A 27,456-nucleotide genomic window follows, 5' to 3' on the forward strand; every position below is an offset into this window, starting at 1 on the left:
AGAAGGAAGGGTAAGAAAGGTGCTCACCAAGTGCCAGTACTTGTAACCGGTCTCCGGATCATGGTTCAGTGGAGAAGTTGCCCGGCTAAGTGGCGGGCTCGTCTTCAGAGAGAAGTTCAGGGTCTCTGTTTCAAGCGGGAAAAAAATGTTGTCAGCTTGCTGGCCAAGGAATTCACAAAGTTTTCTTGCGCCATGTTGATACACCACACCAATTCCGCAGGAATTTTCCGCAGCCTATCGCTGCCAGTTGTGGTAGTCCTTACGAGGAAGCTTTTGCTCGAGCCTAACTCCGATGCTGCCTATTCAAATATACACATAAATGGCAGAAACACTTTTCCAAGATTACCCCTGAGTTGATTTCAATGAAATTTGTTGCACTTGAGAGAGAAAGCTACATTCTAGCGACTGCGTGAAGTGAAATTTTGATTTAGAGCCATAAATTCCTTATGAGAATTGCCAAAAATCTGTCTCTAAGAAAAAAAATAAAAATAAAATAGAAGTTTATAAATAGAAGAATAAATATAAATAGAAGAATAAATAAAAGTTTACAAATCCATAACTTTGCACCAAGAACAAATATTGCAGATCTGTAAACTTCATCCGGTATGACATCCAAAGCAGACACATTTGAAATATTAATTTATATCTTACGTGAATTTGTTACAATGTTTAAGGGTGTTGCAAAAGTCATACTCACATATTAGTGGTGGATTTAAGAGCCATGTATAACATCAATTTTGTCTGCTTTATGTGTACTATTAGATGAAATTTACAGAATTGTGATATCATTTTTGATTGCCGAGTTACGGAGTTCTAAACTCTATAGTTTTGATTTCTGAAGATTTGCAATTTTTTACTATTCTTAAAGGGACCCTTACCAGGTCCGGCCATTTTGAGCTGACAAGCACAGAGCATACAATGGGTGATAACGGCCTTGTCTGCAAAGTATTACATCACTGCGTGCCGCAGAAAGATCTGAAATTTCAAACCGAATGCCATTTTCCCTTCTCCTTGCGGCTGCTGCACTCCAAGCCGGAGGATGACATACACGTGCTAGTGCGCTTAAGTATACGTATTTGCTGTGACATCACTCGTGGTGACACGCGACTTCGAGAATTATTCTAGGCATCTGTTATTTGTGAAATATGTTGCTTGAATAGACAAATTAAAGCTTAGAGAAATATTAAAACACACAAACCGAATGCCTGCATGTTTTTATTTTACTTTGCACCGCATCAAGAGAGATGTACTTCTGTTTCGTCTGCTTGTTCCCACGTCGTGCAGTCGCGCGCACAGACATCGAAACTATGTCATTTTCTACTGTGTTCGAGCACGAGATCATGCTCTATGAACCGCTTGTGTCTGCTTCAGTATTCGTGCAGCACTGACTTATACTGCTAGTCAGGTGTTCTCGTGCACAGCATGCAAAATCGTGCGTTGCGCGAAACGAGACAAATGCAACAGCTCGTGTGAGAGACCATCAGCTGAAGTGCGCTGCACGGCAAAAATGCAAGGAGAAAAAACTACATGAAGGCAGGGACCGTGACTTATGCACCCCGTGATCGTCGAGGTCCGGTATGGGAGAAAGCAGGGAAGGAATTTCGCTTGTGGCGGCTAGGCGGGGCAAGTGGAGAGAGTGTCTCACTTGGCAGTGGAGCTTGCCTGCTGAAATCATGGGTTTGCAGCCCTGAAATATTTCTATCTTGGCTATTAATGAGTTGATTTGAAAAAGTTTTGTGCCAGAACGCTCCCTAGAGGGCAGGTAGCAACTTCCAGCGTATAACCAAAATTTGCTATGGGGCCTGGTGAGGGGCCCTTTAATGGAAAACATTGACTGCCTGAATAAGAAATAAATGCTTGCAACAGTCACTAGATTTGAACTTTTCCTTATAAATGAAACAAACCTCATCAAATATGGTTCAGTGGTTGGCGAGAAAATGATTTCTCCTTGCCCATGTATTTAGATAAAAGGCCCCGAGATAAAGCTTTCACTTAACAGGAAGAATAGCAAGTATTGTTGGACAATAGCGGGTGTGGTTGGACACCTCAGTTTTGTTTATATTTATGTTTATGACAAATCGGCTTAAGCTGTGCAAAGGAAGGGGTATTAGAGAACGGTAAGACATTGGGTGCAATACATGCTAGGGAGATACAATACTGTCAAATCTCCCACATAACATAATCCCTATAAGCTACTATAAATATGCAGACCTATGGCTTCAGAAACATGCTTGTCTTCCTGAAGATTGGTTCTTGCAGTATTTTGATACTTGTGTGCAAGCCTCAAAATACAGCAAATATACTTTCCTACCTTCCCATGCTTCTACAGCTAAACAAAATAAATAATAATAAGAATCACCAAGAAACTCATGATGTGACCAGCCTTGTAACTTTGCTCATGGAGGCCTTAAGCCTAAGCCAAGTGGCAAGGACTAGTAGAATCATGGTGACTAGTGGAATCATAGAACAAGAGCTCTTCTAAGTACAAGATCACTTATTCAAACAATGCCTTTTTTGACTTTACCAGCAAAAGCATGATCAAAGCTTTGGTGTACATGGCCTTGTCCATGCTTCTTTATGTAGAAAAAAAAAAGAAGAAAAAACCTAATGAACACAAAAAAGAAAAAAAAAAATATATGGGGCTTCATATCGGAGAGGTACACACAAAAATAATAATATTATATCTGCCTCAAAATGAGAAGATGAACTGAAATGGAGAGTGATAACAGCCACAGTATAGACTGACCATATTTGTGAGACTTCTCCATCTTCTCGGACATGATGGAAAGGTTGTACATGGATGACTGCTTGGGAACCAGGGTCAGGTTCGCCCCATCATTCACCTGTTAAGAAAACAAATGCAAAGCCATCAGCCATAACTGCACAACAACAATGTCGCGAACACAACTGGCAATGGGAAGCTTTGTAAATGACCTGCATACAAAAGATGTTGCTTAACACAGAATACTATCGTGGACAAATGAAACAGATTAAAAAAAGTACAAAGTGGAACACTTTTTGTGAGAAATAACTCCAAAACTTAATTTTGCACTACTACTGTATTTTTGGGCATATAACGGTGCCAAAAATTTTAAAAGTTTAACAGTAAAATCAGGTGCGAGATATACGCAAATTTCGCCTTAGGGTGTGGCTTCATGGCAGTGTCATGCCTTTATATCACCAGATGAATTCTAGTTAGCCATGTCTTATTCGTGTTTGCTTTGCCCTGCCTGAGCACTAACCCCTACTCACTAGTCATTGTAGATACTTTGATAGTGAGAGCATACAAACTCTTTCATGTACAAACAAATCTAATTATCATAGTTTGTACAGCTTTAATTATAAAGAACAATTTGCTAACCCTGTAGTGGGCCAAGGTGTTCATCCTCTTCCATTCTCCTTCAGTCTTGGTGGTTGGGTCTTCATCCGATAAGATCAGGCGCCCCGAATTGCCCGTTCTCCATTCTGCAAACAGAAAGCACCACAAGCATGACTTTGTGTTATGCCTAAATGTTAAACTGCCAAAATCAATGTGCTCATGAAAAAGAATGTGCTAACGCACGGCCAGCAGTTCCCAGTTGTACACACATCTGCTGATTTTTTTGCAAATGGGCCAAATGAACCGCATGAACGGCTCACTGCATGGCGAAGGAGCAACGTAAGAAACAAAGTGAACAGAACATACGACTGTCAGCAGCATTGGTGAACCGGCAATTTGCATCTTTTTTCATGTGGGCCTGCATTGGCAGAAGCGCAGACACCAGAAATTCTCACAGAAAACTGCCAGCACAGTGACTATGGTTCCAAGGTCTAGTGCTTTGGTTAGAAAGCCCACAAGAGGAAGGAATTGACATCTCTAGAGCGAACAGCTGAGTTGGTGGAACTTGGTGCTGATGCTGTCTGCTTCCTGTCCATGCCTTGAAAGCACCCGCCACAACAGCCACCACAGTGATGTGCGAGGTTCTCACCTTCACTAAACAATAAAGGTAGTACAGCTCTGACCCCTTGCCATGTCATGCTATGGTGCACATAATCGTTGTAAACCAGAAATGAGGAGGAATAAGCGAAACTAGTAGCTGTTTGCTGTTTATAATGATTACCCTAATGATGTCAAATGTTTGGAAGCAAACAAGATAAAAGGAGGAATAAGTGATACTCATTCCTTCTGAATGCGGACAGCAATGTTATAAGTTCACTGTCTATAATAAACAGCTGCCAAAAGCTGGGGTCTCCCCAAATTTGTCATTTACTTTCAAACATTTGGGATCATAATGATAACATTCAATGACAGAAATGGTCACCCAGAGGGGCACGCACCCAAGTCCAGGTCATCCTTGCTTGGTCGCTGGGAGGAAGGCATGTTCTTGTATATGGCGTCCAGTCCTTTGTCCTTGACCTGGGACACAGTGTCACAGTCGAGGACCTTCACAGGCGTCTCGTTGTTCTCCCCAAGCTCGTAGCTCAGCTGTGCTATCGAGACGTAGGCTGTCATGCTTTTGTAGTCGATAGACTGCCGGATGAGCTTCTCTTCCGAGAGGGAGTAACGTGCTTCGCTTGTGATGGCGTCCACTGGGCCCTTGTCCACCTGTTGCTTGATGGCGCGGTAGAGCACAAACAGCGGCTCTCCAGCGCACTCCTGCATTGAGGAAAGGAAGCACGGTACTCGCAGTGCCATGCAGTTGATGCATTTCTACACAAAAATATGTGAAATTGTGAATGGAGAACGATTTCGCAATTTCCCGGGAATGTGTGGCGTGGACTGGCATAATAATAATGTTCAGTTTGCATAAGCCAAAAGCCAAAGCAAATGTAATATGTAAGAAAATACACAGAAAAGTTGGCAGCTTTGCACACAGCGATAGCAAGGTTTAGCATTGTGCTTGAATTCTTTAAAGGGTGTTCTAGGCGCAGTTTCGACTATATGCACATGCGACTTCAACACAAACTTCAACATACTGTGCAGGGCCTGTCATGAAATTTCACAGGCACCACTACACCACTGCACCACTGCAAGAGCGATGCCAGCGAATTTACATCCTTTCCAGATTGTGAGCACTAACATTTTTTTGCACTTCTTAATAGTCAGGAGATTGGAGTCATGATGGCTGCGGGGTGAACAAACTAACAAAACAAAATGGTGGCATGGCTTGGTCACTTGACCCAGCTTTGTCTAGCTCCATGATGGCAATTATGACAGGCCTGTCATTGTAGTAGCTGTGGGTAGTTGTGGGTCATTGGTAGTTGTGGACATACCATATTTGACATATGGGCATGGGTACTGCCATACCAATAGGCAGTACCCATGACATAGCCCCGATGCAGAGTTTGTTATTCTGAATGTTCAAAAGTTGCCCTCAACCGTAAGTTTTCAATGAATTCAAGGAGCACATCAATTTTCAATTTATTTTCAAGGAGTTATGAGGGCCCTTGAATGTGCATTTCCAAATTCAAAGGTTTTTCGAGAATTTCAAAGGGGTGTAGGAACCCTGACTGTAGGTATTCGATGTGGCAAGACCACCATATCAAATATTTAAGAAAGTATGACATGGGGGTGGTGGTCACATGTAAACGTTTACCTCCAGGTATGGTTTCACAGCAATGCAGAGTGCAATGCCGCAAAGCCATACTTGGAGGTGAAATTCGCAATGGCATGGAGCTGCACCATACTTCAACAGACCTCCAGTGAAAGCAGCGATAACTATCAAAACAACACGATTGTTTCTGGATCTTTCTCATATGCCAGTAACCGTAACAAGTTAATTTGATGCTGATTTGAATATTTTTGCAGGCAGTTATTTGCTTGGGTATATGAGCAGCATTTTTTCTTTAATGTGGCAGTGTGAGTTGTATGTGTTGGCCAGTTATTCACTTGAAAATGTGGTAAATGATGACGCAGTGAATCTAAGAATGTTCCCTTCATAATAGACCAAAGGGGGTTGGCGAAGGTTAGGCAAAAGTAATGAAGTTAGAATTAGGGGGGAAAAATTTTAAAGTTTGAATTACCAGTAGGTTGCCATGCGCTAGTAATCTATAAGTGTGAAATGTCTTCAATGAAAGAATTAACTCTGCTTACCCGTAGGAACTTGTAGAGCAAAAATGTGAACCACGCTGAAAGCATTTTTTCCGCTACAGACTCAGTCCTGCAAACAAAACAATAAAGGCATTATGCCTCGCTATTCACAGCTCCTCATTTACAACATTTTAGAAATGTTGTCCCCGTGTGAATGCTTACCTTCGTAGAAGTAGCTTTGGATGACTCTTGCCTTCTATACACTTTTCAATGAGTTCTGCTAACAGTGTCTTGAGAATGCTGTTAAAAAATAAAAGAAAGAGAAAGAGAGACATGAGAGAGAGAGATGTTAGCTTAAGTTTTCAAGTAGCTATTTGAGACAGCAGTCACTAAATCTGTCAGAACTGTTGGTTCTGAAGTGACGAGAAGAAAATCGACTCACTCTGTACAATACTCCATCTTGCCCTGCAGTGTCACCATGATTAACGATGCAACGCTCACCCTGAAAGAAACAAACGATGGCACGAAACGTCAAATACAGGGTGACCAAATGAATCAGGGACAACGGGCAGATGGTGCTCCCCGAGCAGGCCAAATAAATCGCTTGTCTAGTCTATAAATATCCAAAAACAAGTGGACGTTTTCATCAAAGAGCCTCTCCACAAAAATCTGACTGCATATAGTTTACAAGAAGTCAGCTTTGCAATGAAGTTAGTTAATAATCATGTGAATCATGAGAAATACATGAACTGTTCTTTAACTGCACCACTGGATTCATTGGGCATGCACTTTGTGATTTTTTTAAATTGTTCATTAGAATATATTGCTGTATGTTTACCTCTCACATTGCCTTCACAGTGAATGGAAAGGTGAATAAAACCGTTGTTTTCCTAACAGAAAACTTCCCCGAAACACTGTGCCCAGGCAATATTATCATGGTATCTCAGTATCACCAGACCGACAATGTCAATATTTTTTCTTTTGAACTAACTTGATTCAGTGGCTTTTCAATCATGACAGCACTGTACATGACACTATGTGCAAAACAGCCTTCACAATATAGCGCCAGTCTACACAGCCTACACAAAAGCGACGGCTGGAAGGGGCACCCTCTGACAAGAAATCAGCAAGCAAGCACCCATTCGTAAGACTGTGTGCAAGAATTGAGTGAGAAAGGTGCTCACCTGTCACGCATTGAGAAGTACCGGTTGGACTCCAGAGTTCTGATGAACAGAAGAAGAAAAGTCTTGTTCATGACGAGCTGGCCAAAATACCAAAGTCCCTTCTCCATGCACTGCTTTTTCACTGCGTCGATCTGGAATGGAAAGGGGCATCACATGCCATTATCACTACTTGGACATGACTAACACGCTGAACACTCAAGATGCTTATGATCTCTCTGTATGCAGTAGTCATGTAAATTAAAGATTAACTTAGCAGCTTTGTTAATTATCAGTTCAATGACCATTAGTTTCTTATATGATGGTGGTAAGATGTTCCCACCAAAGCTTATAGCATCGGCAATGCTTTGGCAGTGACTTTTGCTTTCTTTTTTACTATGCATTGACAAGTGGAGCCTCAAATGAGCTTTTTAAGGTGTTCATAATCACTCTTCAAGAAGCAGGTGTCATATATTTGACAACAGTAATTATTTTTTTTCTAATAACAAAGTTAAACAAGGAAGTGTGATGTTACACGTTACATTTTTCCATCATTTAGTTTAACCTCTGCCCTAGTTGGCTTAGCATAATTTTTTTTTGTACTATTACACATTGCCAAATAATGTGACACCTTTATTGCGTGCCCCTTGTCCCCAACCTGGATTGATGAACAAATGAAAAGAATGAGAATCTAACAACCAAATAATAATGAGCAGTTACCTCATTCAACAGTTACACAACAAGGTTATACTACTTGCAAGCAAGCGTTTGGGTAACTACAAGAGCCGTGTACTCCAAAGGAACATCCTAGACAAGCAGGCGGGCTGAGCTGACCTGCATGTCTCTGAGCACTGGGTGATCCTCCACATTGGGGAACAGAACTTTCATCGTGTATGCCCTGTAGTCGAGGAATGGAATGCCCCCTGCTGTCAGGTCACTTGTGAGGTCGGTCATCTCAGTCTGAAGCTCGGCAAAGGCTGAAAAATAAGATGAGACAGGTTGGCACAGTGTAAAATCAGTTAGGGTAAACACTTGCGTAGCTTGAGGATTAAATGCAAGCAAGAACCGACAAGCTACTGCTGCTGAATGAAACTTAACCGGAGGTCATTTGCACGCTGTTATCATACTGCAGTTATGTATCCATTATTTGGAAATGGTTAACCCAACCTGCTCTTCAATTCAATCACATTTAAAAATCCCGAAAGGTGGCTCTGCATGTTAAATATTCTTTTAATTTATGCAGTATGATCCACTGTTATAGGGAAGATGTAATTTGCATTCTGCCATCAATAACAGCTGATATGCAATGAAGGCTTGTTGATAACATTTTATGCATGAACGTTTGCTTATAGCTTTGTGTCAGTCAATTTTTCGTGACATAGTTGATGAAGTATTGTAGTTACAATGCATTTATTATTAGTTAGAGTGGACCTTTAAAGTTTAAAGTTAGAGTGGACCCTTAAATAGTGGACCGTACTGTATGACAGATGATCTGACCTAATTATGCATGTCCCATTTTGGTGAAATCAACAAAACTTGACTGCACTAAATCACCCACATTGTGCATGTTGTGCTGTGGTGGGGAGGGCCAATATGTTGCGTTTTTTCCAGCACCAGGCCTGTCTGCCTGCCTACACTATTCTCAAGGTAAGTGAGCTGAAGAGCTGCCACCTTATGAGCCCCCCAGCAAGCAGCCTCACCTTCTTTGCACTCGCTGGCCACACGCAGCTCAAGCACATCCATCTGCTCTTGCATGGTCTTGAGCACGCGGCTGCTTTCGGTAGACTTGCGGCGGTACGCGATGAGGATGACAAACACAATGACCACGAGTACGCCGACGCCCACGCTGACCCCAATGATGGCCGGCACAGGTACTGCACTCTCGGGCCCCACGGGGATGTCATAGCTCAGCCGGCCAATCATGAACTTGAGCTTGTCACCGACCTCCACCTGTGTCACATGATGGTACACTTGGTGAGGCTTGAGTCACATGACAAAGGGTAGAACAAAAGTGCAACAGCGAAACGTTGAAAGCAAACTTGCAATGGAGAGAGCACGACTGCTTCACACAGCCCAAACTGGTGACTGCGCACAATGAAATCTGTGAGGGCTGTCATGAAAGGTAGAAACCAAGCTGGGTAAGCTTCTCACAACTATAACTTAGTGGCCATCCTTCAGAACTATACCATTCTGCCTGCATGAATACAGGTGTCATAGCTTCTTTTGCTTCAAGACCAACTATGTGTCAATGTGTTGAAATGAAATGTGGAAAGGCCACATGAAAAATGAACACATGCAAGCATGTACTACATGCACACAGACATGCACACTTAGAATGTTGCTTGAGAGATTGTGCTTGCCACTGAGCTTACTTCACTCACAGCAATATACTCTGCAAATTTTCTGAAGTTCTAAATATTACACAAAGCATGCTGAATCTTGTGAAATGCTATGAACAAATGTTCAATGTCTTAAAAAGCCACCCAATCGAAGAGAAGAAAAAAAAAAAGAGAAAGAAAAGGTACTGAAAGAACAGCAGTAACATCAGTACATGTCTTCAGCTATAGTGGTTCAAACTCCTGAAGCAATTTTGAGTCTGCTCAAATAGAAATTTATAGTAATAATATACAGTGGAGGTCGAGCATTCCAAATAATGGTGTTTATATGCCAGACACGTTTCTCTGTGTAGCTATAAAAAAAGAAAGCTTGAATCAGAGCCAAGAGGAAAGAGGGGAGACCATAAAGAAAGATTGTGATGACCCTGACACACGCTGAAGTGCTTGTTTGTCACTAAAACCTGCTCGGCTCACAGACGCAACTCAGGAGCTGCTCTTGAGGTTTATCGAGCGACTTGTACGTTGTCGACAAAAGTTGGCTAGGCTGTGGCACTCGAAAACAACTTGCATTATCGGCTGAACATGAGAGCTGTCTCTGATATGAACATCAGTAATTCAGGCCAGCAGACCTAGTGCAGCTGCCAAGAGGAGAGGCTTCGTTGATGGTTCGAGGTGAGCAGCGACGAGCTTTCTTTGAGACGCCACAGCTCTGTATGTGATCACCTTGTGCAAGTCGCTGAAGAGGCAAGACAACTTAACTTTCCACATCTGTTTTTGCAGGCATAACGGCATCTCATGAAGTCAATTATCAGGTTATGTCAACATCAGAGGGTGAGTCTACATTCCAAACGCTTTTCTTGCATAGCTGATCTAAAACATTGCCAGCCTTTAAGCACCTAGACATAAATTGACAACTTCAACAGCCTATTATTAACATTCACTCTAATTTTGAGTGATCACAGAATATTTACACAATGTAATGCTGGTAGCCAAAGTTACTATCGGAATAAGATGCTCCTAAGCTTCATTGGTGCATCATCATACATTGTGCGCATGTTTAAGAGACAAGCGCTGCATGGATGCTATTTTTCTAATAGTATGCAAGCAGGTTTGCATGCTTTTGCCACACATGCGCTCATTGCCCAGGAAATGCATTAGATGTCTGTCCTAAGGAATGTCTTGTATATTTATCGGCTAGCTTGATATGTCCTTGCATTCCACATTGTTACATAACACTTTGATGCTAAATTCTGTCACCCGTGGTACCATCTGGTTGAAATGAAGTACAACCACGCTTAAGGTTCGATTATTCAAGTTTGATGAAATGTTGATGCTTAAGTACTCGCTAAATGTGCAATGGGCACAGCATTTCTTTATTTAAATGTTCATTGTTGTCCGTGGTGAATATAATGTGAATGCACGCGTGCTTTGGTTTAAGCTGTGTGTGTTTAATTCCTGTCTAAAAGCATATAGTTCCACCAGCAACATACAGGTCTTGATGTGCATTGCTAAACAATGGACTGATTTAAAGCAGAAAACCAAGTTTCACGTACGAAAAGTGACCTAGCTATACTTTCAGGAAGTGTTTCAAGAAGCCAGTACTGCATGAATGTATGCCAATGAATACCAGATACATGTTTACACATGTTTACTGTGAAAATGAGATGATACACATAAAGAAGAGGTGATACAACCAAGTGCTGTTTGTGTGACCCCTTTTTTTCTCTGTACTGTCTGAACCAACTAGCCCATCTGAACTGCTATAAACTATCATCTGAATTACTGTAACTACGAAGTACCACACAATTAATCAATTTACAACATGAAATACACTAACGTAATACCAAGCAGTTTTGCATTTTTATTTTTGACAGCTAGCTACCAAGGCTATTTTTTTAGAGTGCCCATGTTATCAGTCTGCTGAACCCTTTGTGTACCTTCAAAAATATTACAGGGGAAAAAAAAAGTTTGGGAAAATTCGGGAATTCCTAAGCTAGTAAGCATGTCTAAACATGCCGATAAAATACTTGATAGCATTGTGACATTAGAAACTGCACCTTGCACTTCGCATACACACATGGCTTTGTTGAACTTGTAATGCACCACTTTGTAACAACATTTAAGTATTCTGCGCTAGTTTAGACTTAGTTTTTACTGGCAGTACTATCAATTAGAGGTGCTTTGACCCCAGCCACATACTATGTAAATCGCAACAGATGTGTGTGTCAGACACAATGCAATGGCAGTGATATTTAAAGCATTGCTACTTCACTCATCAGCAGAGAGATTGTTTTTACTTCAGCTATACTCCTTTTTCTTTACAGTTCATTAAATTTTTAATATCTTTTGTTTTTGTTTGTGATATTTGAAATACATAATTGGCAGTTGCGATTTCTAGCAAGATTGAACTTACGTGTATTGTGCGTGAGAAACCTTGCAAATTTTAGCCAGCATGAGCCCCGAGTTTTTGCATCTTATTGAACCTGCCTTAGTCATGCTGCCCTTATGCATACACTTACACAGAGACTTTACTTTATTGATAGATATAGACTTCACGCAAAGAACCTTCCTATTCACTGAAGAAACCTGCATCTATGATCCAATAAGTCACATTTCCTGCTATGGTCAGGTCAGTGGAGAAATTTCACTAGTTATCGAAGCAGGGCCCAATAGCTACTACCTGTATTGCCAGATAAGAAATATCCTCTCTTGCCCATACCCTACATGCATCCAAAAATTTTGAACCAAGCTGTGGATTAGTTTTCCTTCAGACTGCAAAACTTGCAGTGATAAGAAATGAGCACTGGGAGTATGACTGGCAACAAATTTTGCGGTAAGAATACGTTAGCGCTTACTCAAAATATGGATGCTTTGTAGCAATGCACACAGAATCTGTCAAAAACCTACAGGCACTGCTTTCACAACCAAGGCTGTCGACAGGCTGTGTTGCGCAGCTACTGATGCCTTAACTATATGCAACCACTTCCACATGCTGCCACTTTCTTTATGTGATGCATCCAGTGTAGAAGATATTGCAGTCTATTTTAAAAGTTCCGACACTCATGTTAACTGTTCTTCGCTTCTACCAACACTAGCATGCACTCCGCTGCTCAGTTATTTGTTCATTTCCACACCATGCCACCTTCGGCAGACACACGGTGATGTGCAGTGTGTGTGTCATTATGTGACAATTCTACAACGTTGAATCTCTTGCACCTGGCATAAACTGCATTACTTCAGCCTCTTCTCAATCCTTTAGTTCCAGGGGTGCTACAGAAGCTCACTATGCGGTCCGGAAAGCTCGCATGTTTACAAATGCAATGGTCAGTGCACCTGTAACAGAGGTTGCACTTGTATGCGAATATTTATGTACGAATAAAATCCTTTATTTTGAAGTGTTTGTGCTGCTTTCTGCATTTATTCTGGCCAGCACAGACTGCCAAGAACAAGTCTGTGCTGGCCGGCTGTATCTGTATTTGTACTCGAAGTTTTTTAAAACAAATAACAGTGTGACAGCAAGCAAACTACAGAGTCCAAAGCAGTGCAAATTCTGTTCCCTTACTTGACATATTGAAAAAGTTTACCTCAGCGATGTTTCTCAATCACTAAGCATTGACACTACCAGTCTGCACTAGTGTTATTGTGTTGGAAATATACTCTAAAGTGCAGTTGACTAGAATAAAAATTGAAGACCTAGACAAGCACGTGCCTCATGTAATAGTTGAGGCACTCTCTCTGCTACAAGACCCTGCACTACGCTGGTGTGAAAAAAATTGCACAGGTTGGTTCAAAAGCCGACTAAACATTTGTTTATTTCAATAGCATTCTCGTGCCTACAAGAGGAGCCATTGCACTATGAATATGAGTAAGCAATTCAAAAACTATATTAATTTTCTACTGGCTGTAGGTGTGCTCTTCTGAAAGCGTTAGGAACTGACCAGGGGTAACTAGTACTTCCAATGGGCAATTACGCAGGTGAATAAGGAAAGAAAGAACTAGACAACAAAAAAGGATCAAGATGGGAAATCATCAAATGCTGATGTAGAAGCTTTCTTGTCTGTTGTTTTCATTCCATCAAAAGACATCACTCCTGCTGCAGGTTACTGCAAAGTCTAATTTACACGTGCAAGTAGGTATGATGAAGCAAGCACTTGCAAATTATTTCAGACCCACTGGAGCTTATCTTTGTGTACTGAAGTGACAATTCTCGTCTGCACTGTGCGCTGGAGTTTGTAGCAGCTGGGCCACATACCTACAGCCTCGCACTTAGAAACAAGTGCCTTAATCGTCTCCTGTATGGTAGTACAGTCTGATTAAAAAGACTATTACTGGTAACTAAGCCACCAATTATGGGCATTCCAATTCAATGTTATGCACCAACTGTACGAAAACCTAACATTTTCAGGTAACTTCAGTTTCAAGGCTTGACTTCGCTTCCTGTAATCTGACATGCTCAAGGATACCACAGGTGTGCTAAGTCCTTCGCCAAATACTATAAAGGTGTTCTAAAGTTGAGTGCCTGGTACTATCTGTCACTGCTGATACATTACGTTCTTGACATGTGGAAATGAAGTAAACTTTTTATTCACTGGCTCATCATTACTTCAACTTCTCTATGTTGTGCTGTGTTTCTCACAAAACTGACAATGGTCACAAAGCCATGAGTGCATGCATTCATTCCATGCAGGTTCAAGGAGTGTGTTTGCAGACTAAAACCAACATCATTTTTTTGTACTTTATTGAATATAAAAGAGCAAAAAACAAGACAAAAAACATGCACACAGGTATATAGGAGAACGTAATTAATGCAGACAAAGAACTGGGACACCACCTCTGAGACACGGTCACATCGTGTTGTAGAGTTCAGATACCAAAATCCGTTGCGCCGTACTATGTCTTTGCATGTTCTGATAAATGTGCCACAAAATGTTGGAACTTGATGGCCTTTATCAGGTGACCCGAGCCTAGATCGTGTGGTTGCGTAGACGCCAGCTGCAGGAGCCTCTTCGCTGAGGATGCTACCACCTCATTGCCAAGACGATGTCCTTACCTGTTTTACAATCCTTTTATAGAATTATCCTACAGTGACTCAAATAATTGCCAAACCTACTTTTCTTGTGACCAATCTCTTGGCAAATCACTGGACTTGTGTCTTGTCACAGAAGCACTGCCCATACAGGCCAGAAAGTATTTGAGTGATTACCACAATTGTACAATAACGTACCAGACTGCTACACATCTAACAAATTTGCTATAGGGCAATGTCAGGTGTCACAATGAGTAACAATTGTGAGCAACAGAATAATGCTTTCAAAGCTGCACAACAAAAATCTTGCTAGATCTACTGCACAAAGCAATGGGACAGGAAACGTTCATTACTTGGTCAAAAGCTAAAATTTGTTCTAAATTTTGTGCTTAACAGAATTGACAGGACCAGGTGCACTAACAATAACTATCACGTCAGGAACTCATAAGTGCCAGCTAATCATTGTTTCTTTACAAACAACGTTAACAGTATTAGTATACTATTAGTATTATAGTAGTACTATAGTATGCAGCACATGGTTTACATTCTGTGCCGAGTAAGACTGGCGGCACGCATCACTACCGCCCACATTTAGTGCAGCGCCTTCATCTCTAATCAGTTGTGCTGACGGGCGTGGTTGAAGGGATCGTGCTGTTGTAGTGGAGCCAACCAATCATGAAGTCGAGATTGCCACATGTGACCTGGAACAACATTCACCATCCTTTCACTCAAGTCACCGGCCCAGCAAATCTGCCAAGGCTGCATAAGCCGAGGCAAGCATCAACCACAGTTCCCAAGGAGCTACTGCAGAGAGAGCAAGGTTTCCAGCTTCAATAAAGTCAAAACAACATGTGGTGTAACACGTGATTTACAAAATTAAATGAAACAGCAAATGTCATGAGTCAACAGAGGAGAAGAATGACGCAAAAGAATGAAACTAATAATGGTGCCACAGGGGCACTTCCGATCAGGATTGAGCCCGATCGGCATTACCGTATTTTCACGATTCTTAGCACCCCCTTCTATTTTCGCGAAAAAATTGGGAAAAAAAGTTTGCGTGCAAATCTAAGCACCCCCTATTTGTTAGGAAGAGCGCGTAGCCAAGACCGCCAAGCGCGCTTGCTCGCTCTGTGAACGAGCCGGAGCCGTCGGGAGTCCCGAGGTGGAACGGCATCCGCGGCGCGATCTTGCTGCACAGCCAGACTGCAGAGCCGCGCGGACTCGTGAGTGGCAGTGATAGTGACTAATCACCCGACACAAGCGGTGGGCTCACTGTCTGCACCGATTTTTCTTTTGGATGTTTGCAAAATAAAATGTTATTTCTCGCACCCGTCTCGTTGTGATGTCGCAGCGAAAAGGGAGAAGGGGGGGGGGGTCATTCTAGATTTTTCGAATCTAAGCACCCCCCCTTACTTTAGACATCGCGATCATGAAAAAAAGGGGTGCTTAGAATTGAGTAAATACGGTAAATTTCTCAACTGTGATTGGCTCCTTTCCACAAGCTGTGTAAGGGGACCAATGGCAATAGAGTAATTCAGTCTCAAAACGGCTTGCTCCCGACTGAAAATGTCACGTGTGTTTGGAGTATAAGGGAGCATGTGCCTGAAATGAGGAGCAAAAATAGCTGAGGAAGACGCGAATTGAATGCCTTGGTAGAGGTTACTGTTGGTCTGGAAAAGGCTGACACGTGACAGTCTGAAGAAAGCTGAGTTTAGGTGCCCGCTGCTAACACAATGTTCAGTCATTGTGTCTGAAAACAGGCACTGCAAATCTTGCAACACATTAAAAGTGAAAGTCATACTGTACATTAGTATGTCTATGCAAATCCTGATTCCATATCTGATGTGAAAAGGAAGAAGAAAAAAGGAAAGGAAGAAAGAGAAAAGAAAAGGGGTTAAGGCTGGTAAAAAGAGCCTTCTGGTGCACATCTGTGAAAATCTCAGGTGCCTGCTCAAAATGCCGGGCAACAACTGTTGTCTGAACTTTGCAAAGGCTTATTACTCTTCCTGCAGCAAATTGACTACTTTTGGTTAGCGTGTGCACAGTTTTACTGTACCACAGGCAGAAAACACCTTAAAGCCTTTACGCAATTCCAAAGTCGTTACTTCCATATCTATTTTTCCTTTTTCCCCACACATTTCAAGTAATTTTCTGTCCTACACTCACTAGACAATCAAATAAATATTCAGATGAAATCAAAATTAAAAGTAAGCTTTGCAAACAATGTATTTATAACCTTTCATGCTACAGTAATGTGCTGTGGTTTAGTAACAGACACAGAACCTTTTTAAACAGGGTGTCTACCAAGTTGACATTTCCAAGTTCCCCGAGTTCTCCAGGTTTTGACAAGCGCTTTTGCAAAGTTTCCTGAGTGTCAAAGAACTTTGTTTTATGTCAAGATTGGTGACACAATGTTGCCCAATGCTGTCACTCTCTAGTAAGCACGTTAAAAATTAAAAAAGAAACCGACTTAATCCAGTTTGAATAGTAAGGAGTAGTGTTTATTGTATTCAAAAAGAAAACAGAAGAAGGGGTTCATAAAATGCACAGCGAAGGAAATAGGTTAAAAAAATATGGTAAAGCCCATTGCAAATTGAGTCGAACATTTTCAAGTACAAATAAAAAGAGATGCATGCAGAAGCTAAATATTTTAGAATGTGAGCCATTTCTATCAACTGACAGCAAGCTCATTGGTATGAGGCCCGAACTTTGTCACAAGTGAGATTCTCTCTCAGCAGCTGGAAAGTCAACCTCAACTGTCCTGACATACTCTCAGCCCGCACAGAAAGCCTCAGTGTGGACTTTCACTGCTTTAAAGAGTTTATTTTGATTTGGATGAAGGACACCTGCATCTCGGCATCAGCCAACATTTTGTGAGCTCAAGCTCCTTCAAAGAAGCGGCGGCACATTTACTTTCTCGTTCCCTCTTCAAAGTGTCAGTTCTGTTCTTATCCTCCTTCTGCTCCGCGTTCGTCCCACGGACCATTTGAAGCATCCCCTTGGTCAGTAGTACAATCAACTTTCGGTATTTCGGACTCCCTAGGGGCCGTGAAAACATTAGAAAAATAGGGCAAATAGAAAAAATGCATGTCTTTTATTGCCCTTAACTGCTTAAATCGCCACAGGCACATCAGAAAAAGCTCAGAAGGCTTGCCAGTACACTTACTAAGCATATCGATCTTTGTACTGGGACAAGAGATGGCGGGAGCATGCATGTATAATTAAGGAATACATGCTGGGTTCCGTGACAATTGCCCCTTCTCACACTTGTTAAGCTTCACCGAAATACTTCGTGTATGCTTCACCGCGTAACATTGCTGTATTGAGGCGACGCTTACTTTCGGAAACCGGCATAATTCAACGCGTTATGCTTTCCGAGTTTCGAAACCACTGGCGAGGATTACAAAGCCTGAGTCAGCGCCATTGCTACTAGCGGTGAATTGCTAACAGTAGCGAATGTCGAAGTAGCTAGGCCTGGCGTTGCAGTGATGGTCGCTACGGCTGCCAGTGGATCTGCGTGCAAGAGCGCCAGTTCGATGCGGCGAGATAGTCAAAATGGCGGCGGTGGTGGCTTTACTAATGCCGTTTCGGACCTGCGGTCACGGCAAAAATTCCGGAAAATAAGACGGTGAATGGTTCTTTCATCCGAAATTTCATACGTTCTTATGCATCGACTCTACAGGGCACGCGGTGGTGCCTCGAAGCCATCCGAATTATCGGGCATGTCCAAAAAATCGGGCGTCTGGAAAATCGGTTGTTGACTCTACAATGAGAACTCCTCCATCCGATGAGAAGGCGTCAAAGACGGTTCGTTACGATTCCTCTCTGCTATTCAAGCAAACATTTGCGTGACTTTCGTCCCCTTTCAATAAAGTTACAGCTAGTCTTCCCTGATACAAGCACGAATTCCCCGAGTTTTCCCTGAATATTTCCAGACTATTTAAATTCGCTAAGAATTCCCCGTTTTCCCAGTTGATAGATACCCTGTTTAAAGCACAGAAGCACAGTACACATTTAAGCTGAAAATAACAAGGGGGCGGAAAAAGAAAAAGGAGGAATACAAACTGTGTCTATGTAGCCAACGAAATGGTAAAAAGAAGAGCAGGAAGAAGAATGGAAAGAAGTGAGAAGAGAAAGGATGAGAGACCGACTAAAAAGAGAAGTACGTACCACGACTTGTGGGATCTGGTTGCGGTCAGGGTTCCCATTCCTGTCCTGGGCTGGCGGTTGGTCCGTCGGCGGACGGCAGGTGAGCTGCACCCGCGACAGCGAAGTCACATTACAGATGCTGGTCCCAATGCGCACAATCACATCAGACTCCTGGCATGCCCTGTCCAGGTTGTTACCCTGAAATGACAGGAAGTGAAAGAGAAGGGACTGTCAGAGATGCAGAATGAGAGAAAAAGAAAGACTGGAATTATACTAAAGAATGATAAGAAAATCCAGGGACACCTAAACACTTATTATGAGTTGTGAATGTGAAACCATTAATATCCAATTGAACCCCGCTGAGCTGCCCTTCGAGTCTTGCGCTCCGAGTAATGTTTTCCGAGTTTTGCTATCCAATTGGCTTGGCTTATTTTTTATCTACAGTCTCTACATTAGCCTGTTGGATGTAGACCAGAAGCATTTGGACAATATTGCGGAAAAATCAAAGACGCTGCATTCCATCGACATCCTGTGCGACAGGAGACTGAGGAAACAGCAGCACCACCAAGGCTGGCAGGTGCGCGCAGCAGCTAAGCTCAGTGGAGGCGAGCAAGAGCAGTATGGACCAGCACCGGCTTCTGAGAGCGAGACGGCAGCACCAGTATGCACGCGTCATGTGACTGCCCCATCGACAACAACCTGTCTTGCACCCTGATGTCGCGTTGCCCATCTGCTCTGTCGAGGTGCGCTGGAGATGTGGCGATGTTCTCATCCCTTGTGCAACACCTGACATGCTAGTGTGGCAGCAAGTGTTCCATTTCGCCAGCTCTGCATCGCCCAAGCATGCACATGACATGGCATCGCAACTAATCGGAATTTAAGTGCTGTTTCACTGCTACAGATGCTGGCTTTTTTGCTCAATGGGCCATTTGATGTTTTTGCATGAAAATAAAACTGACACCACAGTGTTAGCTAAAATACACAAAGCGTTAGCTAAACTACACAAATTATGAAAAGTGATCATAGTAGCCACTAACTGGTAATGATATGATGAGCAACTATAGCTTAAGTGAAAACATTAGCCTCTAAGGAAACCGAGTTGACGATTCAGTGCAACTATGTCTTAGCGTGGTTCTATTGCATGCTGCACCCTTTCCCTGACTATGTCAAAAGTTAGGGGTGCTCTGACCTATAAATACGGTTAAAACAAGGCTCACATTTATTTATTATTAAGGTCCAGCTTGTACCTGTGACGGAACACAACTTTGCCTCAAATTTCAGCAAATATCTGGTAGGTCATTGCTAACTTTATTACCTCACCTCCTTCTCTACAGTGGAGGCTGCAAGTGATCACAGGTTGACGATGATCAGTAGTCAGGTTTAGGTGAAGATACTGCCTATACGATTAGGCTATAATTTTCCATAAATACACAGACGAAAAAATGGTTTGTCAACTCCAAATATCCTTCCATCTTTTTATAAATACAGGAGCCTGCAAATTTTGAAGAACCTGTTTCCAATTTCATAATAGTACTTTTGTACATAGAGGTTTTACTTGCATAAGCTGCTGATCTATGGTTATGGCACGCTCCATGTTGCATTCCACTCACATTGATGGTAAGGTAGTCACTCTTGTAGTACTTGATCTGGTCCTTCTCCGTGAAGGGGAAATACTCAGGGTCTGGGAACATCTGGAAAGGTGGGAAGCCCTTGGTGGACCACAGATTTCGCACTTGCTCGACGGCGTCCATGCGGAAGCCGTACTCAAGCTCCACGGGGACGTCTGGGTTGCCTCCGAACGAGAGCTTGTCCTTTGGAACCGCCGGGCTCTTGCATTTCATCTGCTGGGCTGAGTCTGGGATGCATCTCTGCGTATTCATTAACATGACAGTCAGGCAGGCTGACAAAGCAGAAATAATGGTGAAACAAGTTGTGAGTTTAGAGGATCTTAAAGCAAGTTCCCTTCTGTCTTAGAAATTGTGTTCTTCTTCACCCACATTTTATAAAGCGGCCTTTTAACCTTCATTTCTTATCTTTTTTTATCTGTGTAGCATGATTTTCAACTGCGTACATGTTTTAAACACTGTGACTTTTTCTTAAACACTAGGGAACTTTCATTTTTGCTAAAAAGATTAAATGCACACTTTACTTGTCTGCACATCATGCTTACAAGGCCATCAGAAGCGCCTAACCAGAAGCAGCTGCTGTATTGAAAAGTCAGGGAAAACAAGGTACCATGTCATTCCTGTTTGCTGTTAGGATCATGAAAGCTGGAGGATTACTGTAGGAACACCATCGTCACTGCAATGCTGATACTGCACACTTTGCCACATCTCCAAGCTTTTATTATCTGCCCCTACCTTTTAAAAGTCCCAAGCAGCACTGTCTATATTCAATTGTGCTTTCCTATCTCTAACAAGCTGTAAGTTGTGACTACCCCTGCTTTTGCGTTAGCACATATTTCATGCACCACAAATGCAATTAGGGCCAATAATCACTCGCAAAGCCAGAAGAACGAGAGAGGAAGAGGGGGTAAAGGTGTGGCCACTCACACTGTAGTGTTCCTCGCCGTCGAGAGTGATGTACATCATCGGCTCCTGAACTGCGTTTAAGTTTCGCCCCTTGACAGTCACCGTGATGCCGCCACTGCAAACAAAACAATTCTGTAGTCCTCACCTCCAGACCAGGTTATTGCAGGACAAATCTGAGACCATGGTTGGATGTCTGCACATGGCAGGCTACATTCACACAAGTCAATTTGTACCTAGGCTACCTTCAGCCAACATCATCTGTGCAATATAACAATGAGCCCGCATTTTTTTTTCTTTATGTCTTTCACAATAACACAGCCTAAAGGAACGCACCACAGCAAGTGGCTATTACAAATATCATAACCAGTAAACACTGAACCAGACTCAGCGTTTCTGTCATCAGTTGGTGCTGCCTTAATCATTATGAACATGGTGTGTGGCAACAAACCAAGCAGCCGAATGCTGAAATTTGAACATGCCAGTACTGGGCGGTGCCATTTCATTCAACCTCAACCAGTGCCGGTAGAAATACTAAATGTGGGTAGGCTTCTGACCCTTCAACATGATTACAACTAGAATGTGCAGCTGCAACTTGAAAATTTCCTTTCCAGCACACATCTGTTGAGTTTTGCCCTCCTTGCAAGTCTGTAACCTAATGAGCTTGTGCCTACAGGAGTAAGCCTGTGGCCCATAGGAGTTCTCACCTTGGAATTCCTCGTGGGACGCTGGAGTGCCTGGCAGAGCCAGACTCCACCTTCTCAATCTCGGGATCCTCAACGTAGAGGTAGATGTAGTCCTCAAAGAGACGCAAGCCCTTGTCAAACTTGACCCGCACCTTGCCCTCATTGAACGTCGTCGATGCACTGGTGTTACAGCTCACCACGTTTGGCTCCCGCCTGCCAAGGGATGAGAAAAATCTTTCATTACTGGCGACAACACTCTGTGCTTGGCGAAATCTTCAGGGCATAGTGCACCGTTAATAATATATGAATGCAATACCTCGAATAATATGCTGTATATCAGAAGAAAATAAAAGTGTGCACAAACAAATATTGCAGCGCAAGATAAATTATAAACCCTCATAACAACGACAGGCACCAGGAAACACATCTCCCTGCAAAGTCATGACTTACGTGATGATCTGACAGGGCATTCCCCCAACAAATGCTTCAGCATGACTGCCAGCGTCCATGTGTAGACCCCAGATGAGCAACCTTGTGCCTCCAGACTTCGGCCCCTTGCTTGGGTTTATTGAGGTAATTCGTGGGTTCTGCGAGGACAGTTGAAGCAAGCGTGCATAGATGTGAGGTGACCTCTGCAGGCTGATGGCGCACAGACACTTGTGAAAGGGATTTTTCGAAATATCTTTAATGCAACGCAGCTAACCACAAATACGGTCCCTTCTAGGCATGCTAAAAAAGCAGAAAAAGGCACTGACCACGAAAGAGTAATTCTGCTTCGACTTGGCCGTGTAGTCGTTGAGGACCTTGACAATGACGGGTCCCGAGATGGTGCCACTCGGGGGGCTCGTCGTCAGGTTTCGAGGGCTCTCGATCTCACACACAATTCTGCGAGGAATGAGCACAGTAAACTGTTAAGTCTCTTTGTCATGATAACTACATGAGATTAAGCACCGAAAGGCCACCTACAGACTTGCCACTCTAAAACTGGTAGGATTTGTAACTTAAATTCTTTATATGCATATCAATTAACCTAGCCATATATCAGAAAGAAAAATAAACCGTTCTATTAATTCATGGTCGATGCAAATCAACACAGTAGCAATGAACAAAGATGAGATTTCTTGTGACTCTTTGCATAAGCAAAACTTTCATTGTGACGAATGCTACAGCGCTTGCCTTGTGCCAGTCAAGTGAGATGATGCGAGTGTTCAGAGATGCTATTCTGTTTAAATACATGTTGACTAACCTAGTAGTCTTGACATACAAGTCCTTGTGGGGGACGCAGGGAATTTGGGCAAGGGAGACTCCGTTGACCTCCTTGGACACGTGAATTCCGTTCTGGATATCCTGGAAGACTCGGCCAAGGTTGTAGCCCTCGATGGTGATGTTGGTGCCCCCTTCCCAGGGTCCAGATGTTGGGTAGATCTGAGGTGCAAGAAGTGCATCAGTGAAGATTGATCAATGAGATTCTGGGGTTCTACGAGCGAAAACCACAATATGATTATGAGGCACGCATCAGTAAAGAATAGCAGGTCAACAGAAGAATGCGTGATGTGCCTTATTAAGCATAATCTGTTTTGTGTAATATGCACACATTTGTATAAGCCTTACAGCTGATTAGAAGCAAATGCCAGTAAACAACTGGCACCTAGACTTTTAGGTATCGTAGTGAGTATCATGAAATTTGTGAACCATGTATTGGTGAGACTAAAAACCTCACATAGTGTTTGCAACAATGCAAAGCAATTTGACAAAAAGAACAAATGCCTATTTATTATCAAATGCACATTACAAAACGCATCCAGTCTTACAGGTTCAGAATGCCTATAATTGCACTGATGCTGAGAAACATTCACAGATCTCATAAGCACAACACACCCAAACCTGCCACAAAACGATGCCATTACCCATGCTTCTACTCTCTCATGTGGGATGATGCTACTATTGGTTTGAAGAGCGTAGAAATTATAAACAGCAAGTACTTCATTATTTTTTTTTTTGCTTTATAACTTCTAAGCTGGTCACGACTTTTCCCAACGAAATCAAAATTCGCTGTTTCTATACATGGAGGTGCTGCAGATGAAGAGAATCGCTACCGCCGATACTCATGGAATGACACTGTAAGAGAGGGAATCAGGGACTCCTGTGGTAAACTTACCCTGGTGATTTGCGGATCGGGGCAAGTCTGTGTGCGCTCAAGCCACTTGGTGGCGTGACCGTCGCACTGCTCCTGCACCTTGCACGAGTTGCTCTGCTGGCACCAACCGCACGCGTACTTCTCGGGAAGTTCCAGGCAAAGGCCGCAGTTCTCCGACATGTTCTCACACCGGTACACGAGAACTGCGCATTACACATACACATCCACCACCTTTAGCCCACCTGCAATCTGCATTGTTCCTTCAAACACCCTCACAAATACATGCAGTGCCTGTGAAATGTCCCATAACCAGCTGAGCGCAACCTCACCCAAGGGATGACGATCAGCTATCAGACATTGCAGCCAATGTTCAAGAGAATGGATTGAGATTGTTTGGCCACATGAACATTGTCATGAGACCCGACTTCTATGTGACCTATGTGACTGTGGTAATATGGGAGGAAAACTACACCAGGGGAGGTATTCTGTAAGAATCCACCTAGTGGACATGTCCACTTCGTCTGCTGTTGAAGTTCTGAGTGGTTGGGCTGGGCTGCGCATACACAGCAGCAAGGCGCCACAGCCAATCAGCACTTCAGCAGCAGACGAAATGGACATGTCCACCAGGTGGACTCCTACAGAATACTTCCCCAGCAATAAGGAAATCGGAAATAAGGAAAATAAGTACAGAACGGCAAGGAAATGTCGTAAGAGTTGGCAACTTAACACTGGGAGTTATTTTAAAACCAAGTAGCTCAGAACAGAATGTAAAAGCATCATAGGGGACGATCAAAAAATATATGACAGGAACAGAAAAAGTGTGAGGAAAGAAAAATGTGCCAATCAACCAACTTGCACTAGAGGCAATTGATGTTCCTGTAAAAAACAAAGACACACACCACACACACAAGAAACATACCATGGATATTCTCAGGGTTGTCCAAGGGCTTGCTACCTTCCCAGATGACTGCAAATGCAGCAGTGATGTTAGGAGCCTGTGTGCCGTAGTTAAACTGCAAAAAAAAACAGGAAAGAAAGCAATGTTCCTGGATCCGAGTGTTTTGTATCATTTCCGGAAAAGCAGCAGGAAGTTGAATGCTTTAAAAAAGAGGAGGCAATTGGATGCAATAGTTAACTTACTTGCATGTTCTCGCAATATATTGTGTCTCCTAGAAGTTGAGCATTCACTTGCTTCACTCTGCCTTCAATGTTGAACTGGCACACAAATCTTGTAGAGGCAATAAAAGGCTGGAAAGAGAAAAAGAGACAGAGAGAGGGTGAGATGGTGAAATTAGTTCAAGAGTGCTTTACTCTGAAAAGCAACCACAGCAAGGAAAACCGTGCAAAACATAGAAAATGATTAGAGAACGGCTTACCTGAATATTTTCAACCTTGACTTGAATGCGCTTGTTGATGCCCATTGGCACAAGAATCTCGGTGGAAATGCCAGTGGTAGCATTGATACGAGGGCAGAACCCTGGCCCTGACCGAATGCTTGGCCCCACACTCTGCAAGAAACGAAACAAAATGAATTTTTTTTTTAAATGAGAAAAATCAGGAAAGGCAAGGTGGTATGAGAAACTACGAAGTGAATGCAAGTATGTGTCGCTGCTGAGAAGCTGCCATGCGACCTTCCCACCTAGTGTCGCCGAAACTTCAGTTGAAGAAATCATTTTCACAGATTCACTGAATCACTAAAACAACACTGTTGTGCTAGTTCCCAAAGATAACTTCTGGTGAAATTATCACTGATTTTGAGGGCACAGCTTTGTGCAATAGCAAGGTAACTTTGTTCTACATGAGAACATGAGAGTTTTCTTAAGTATGAATCTGCATATTATGGACAGCTGATTTTTGCTAACTTTACATTGGCAAATTGTGCAAAACAGGTTAGGGCAATCAAACACTTCATCTAAAATATGTATGCAAACTTGCATAACAAGCATTGAACATATAGGCTTACAAGAGTTCATGCATAAGAAGGTTATGAGAGACGGAGCATTCGCAGTGACAGTGTAAGAAAAGGTAAAACCAGAAGTGTTCATCCGCAGATGCTTAACTGATTTTCACGTGTAATGAGAGAGCGAGTGAAAATATTCTCACCGATACACCCGTGACGAGGATGTCGTTGCGGCAATTTTCGCCCGTGTCGTGAGTGCAGCGGTGCCCACCGACACACCAGTCGCAAGGGAAGGGACTGGAGACACACTGGGTGCATCTGCATACATCACAAACACACAGAGGCTGTAGCTCGCATGCCAAGAACATAAAGATCAAATGCTTCTGTTCATTCTTTCTGAAAGTTAGAAGCAGGTTGTCTAAGCACTGTACACAGCAGCCTTCTATAAGGCTGGTTGGAAATATGCATTATGACTGGCCCCATCACTTTTTGATGATCAATAGTTTTCTGATGTAATTATCGAGAGATCCTAGCCAGGCCCTTCTTGGAGGTTACCAATTCTAAAAGCTGTTGCAGAACCGTTGCACGATAGTAGACTGGGTTTGAGATTCTAAGGAGAGTTCTAGTTCTACGCTTTTGCCTTATCCCATCAGCACCACTTTCACCTATGCTTTTAATCACCTTTCTCCTTCCCCAATGCTGATTAAATGGTTGCAGCTTCATGATGTTTGCCTTTGGATATGTATTGCTTTTTCCCCTCTCTCATATGTTTGCTCTGTTTCAACTTGTGCCTTGGATACATGTGCATTAGCGTCAACAGGCCATTTACCTTGCAATGGGCATGCCTTTGCAGATTATGCATCCGAAGCAATGCACTGTAGAGCTGGGCAACAACCTGCCAAGACTCTTACAGCTAGCATCCTGCCATGAAAATGAAGGCTGCTTTCAACCAGTTTCACCATCTCTGGATATGTAAAATTGTTTTCTCTTGCACTAGTTGCTTTCTTCAAGTCTTCCTTGAGAGAACTGTCCTTGGGAAAGGATAAAAATGCAAGTCTGCAAATGAGTGTTTTTGATTAGAAAATCACTCTGGTGGAAAAAAAGCCAACTTGCACAATTTGGCACGAACTGTGGTTTGAAAGGCTTTAAAAACCTATCACCTAGCCGATGAGAAAGCTTTCAACATAGTACATTCTGCTACGCAAGGAGAAAAACAGAAGCCCAATAATAAGCCAGCTTACGTGTTAAAATGTTGCTGAAAAGGAAGACAGAAAGAATTTGCGTCACTGCTTTTGCAACAGCCAAAGATTGTTTCATGTGAAAGGTTTCATCGGGTGAAAAATATGAGCAAGAGGGAGCACTCACGAAGTGTAGGTACTGCAGTCATAGAAGGTGAAGTTGGTGGCTACGAAGTCCGGGTTGCTCTTCATCCTCACAGACAACTTGGCAGTGAAATGATCTGCAGTGAAACGATAACATTCAGTGAGAGAGTACAGATCTCTAATCCCAAAGATAAAGCACAAA

At 42.7% G+C, this 27,456-nt stretch overlaps 1 protein-coding gene across 5 annotated transcripts in view; it reads right to left on the bottom strand.

Moving 5' to 3' along the window:
- PlexA (plexin A) overlaps positions 1-27,456 on the bottom strand; it is a 350,566-nt gene that overhangs the window by 9,622 nt on the left and 313,488 nt on the right. For all 5 annotated transcript variants that reach the window (XM_075696438.1, XM_075696437.1, XM_075696441.1 and 2 more), the window contains 23 exons: positions 27,298-27,391; positions 26,136-26,250; positions 25,409-25,540; positions 25,173-25,280; positions 24,952-25,045; positions 24,054-24,235; positions 23,142-23,320; positions 22,651-22,780; positions 22,346-22,482; positions 21,917-22,108; positions 21,234-21,327; positions 20,292-20,549; positions 18,703-18,879; positions 8,871-9,120; positions 8,005-8,147; positions 7,195-7,325; positions 6,453-6,512; positions 6,233-6,310; positions 6,074-6,140; positions 4,318-4,636; positions 3,362-3,465; positions 2,747-2,843; positions 28-125 (listed from right to left, as the gene is read on the bottom strand). In XM_075696438.1, the coding sequence (XP_075552553.1) occupies positions 28-125; positions 2,747-2,843; positions 3,362-3,465; positions 4,318-4,636; positions 6,074-6,140; positions 6,233-6,310; positions 6,453-6,512; positions 7,195-7,325; positions 8,005-8,147; positions 8,871-9,120; positions 18,703-18,879; positions 20,292-20,549; positions 21,234-21,327; positions 21,917-22,108; positions 22,346-22,482; positions 22,651-22,780; positions 23,142-23,320; positions 24,054-24,235; positions 24,952-25,045; positions 25,173-25,280; positions 25,409-25,540; positions 26,136-26,250; positions 27,298-27,391 (3,239 nt within the window). The remainder of the gene's footprint in view (positions 1-27; positions 126-2,746; positions 2,844-3,361; positions 3,466-4,317; positions 4,637-6,073; positions 6,141-6,232; positions 6,311-6,452; positions 6,513-7,194; positions 7,326-8,004; positions 8,148-8,870; positions 9,121-18,702; positions 18,880-20,291; positions 20,550-21,233; positions 21,328-21,916; positions 22,109-22,345; positions 22,483-22,650; positions 22,781-23,141; positions 23,321-24,053; positions 24,236-24,951; positions 25,046-25,172; positions 25,281-25,408; positions 25,541-26,135; positions 26,251-27,297; positions 27,392-27,456) is intronic.

This window comes from Dermacentor variabilis, chromosome 6 (assembly GCF_050947875.1).
Source record: "Dermacentor variabilis isolate Ectoservices chromosome 6, ASM5094787v1, whole genome shotgun sequence".
In the NCBI taxonomy this organism is placed as follows: Eukaryota; Metazoa; Arthropoda; class Arachnida; order Ixodida; family Ixodidae; genus Dermacentor; species Dermacentor variabilis.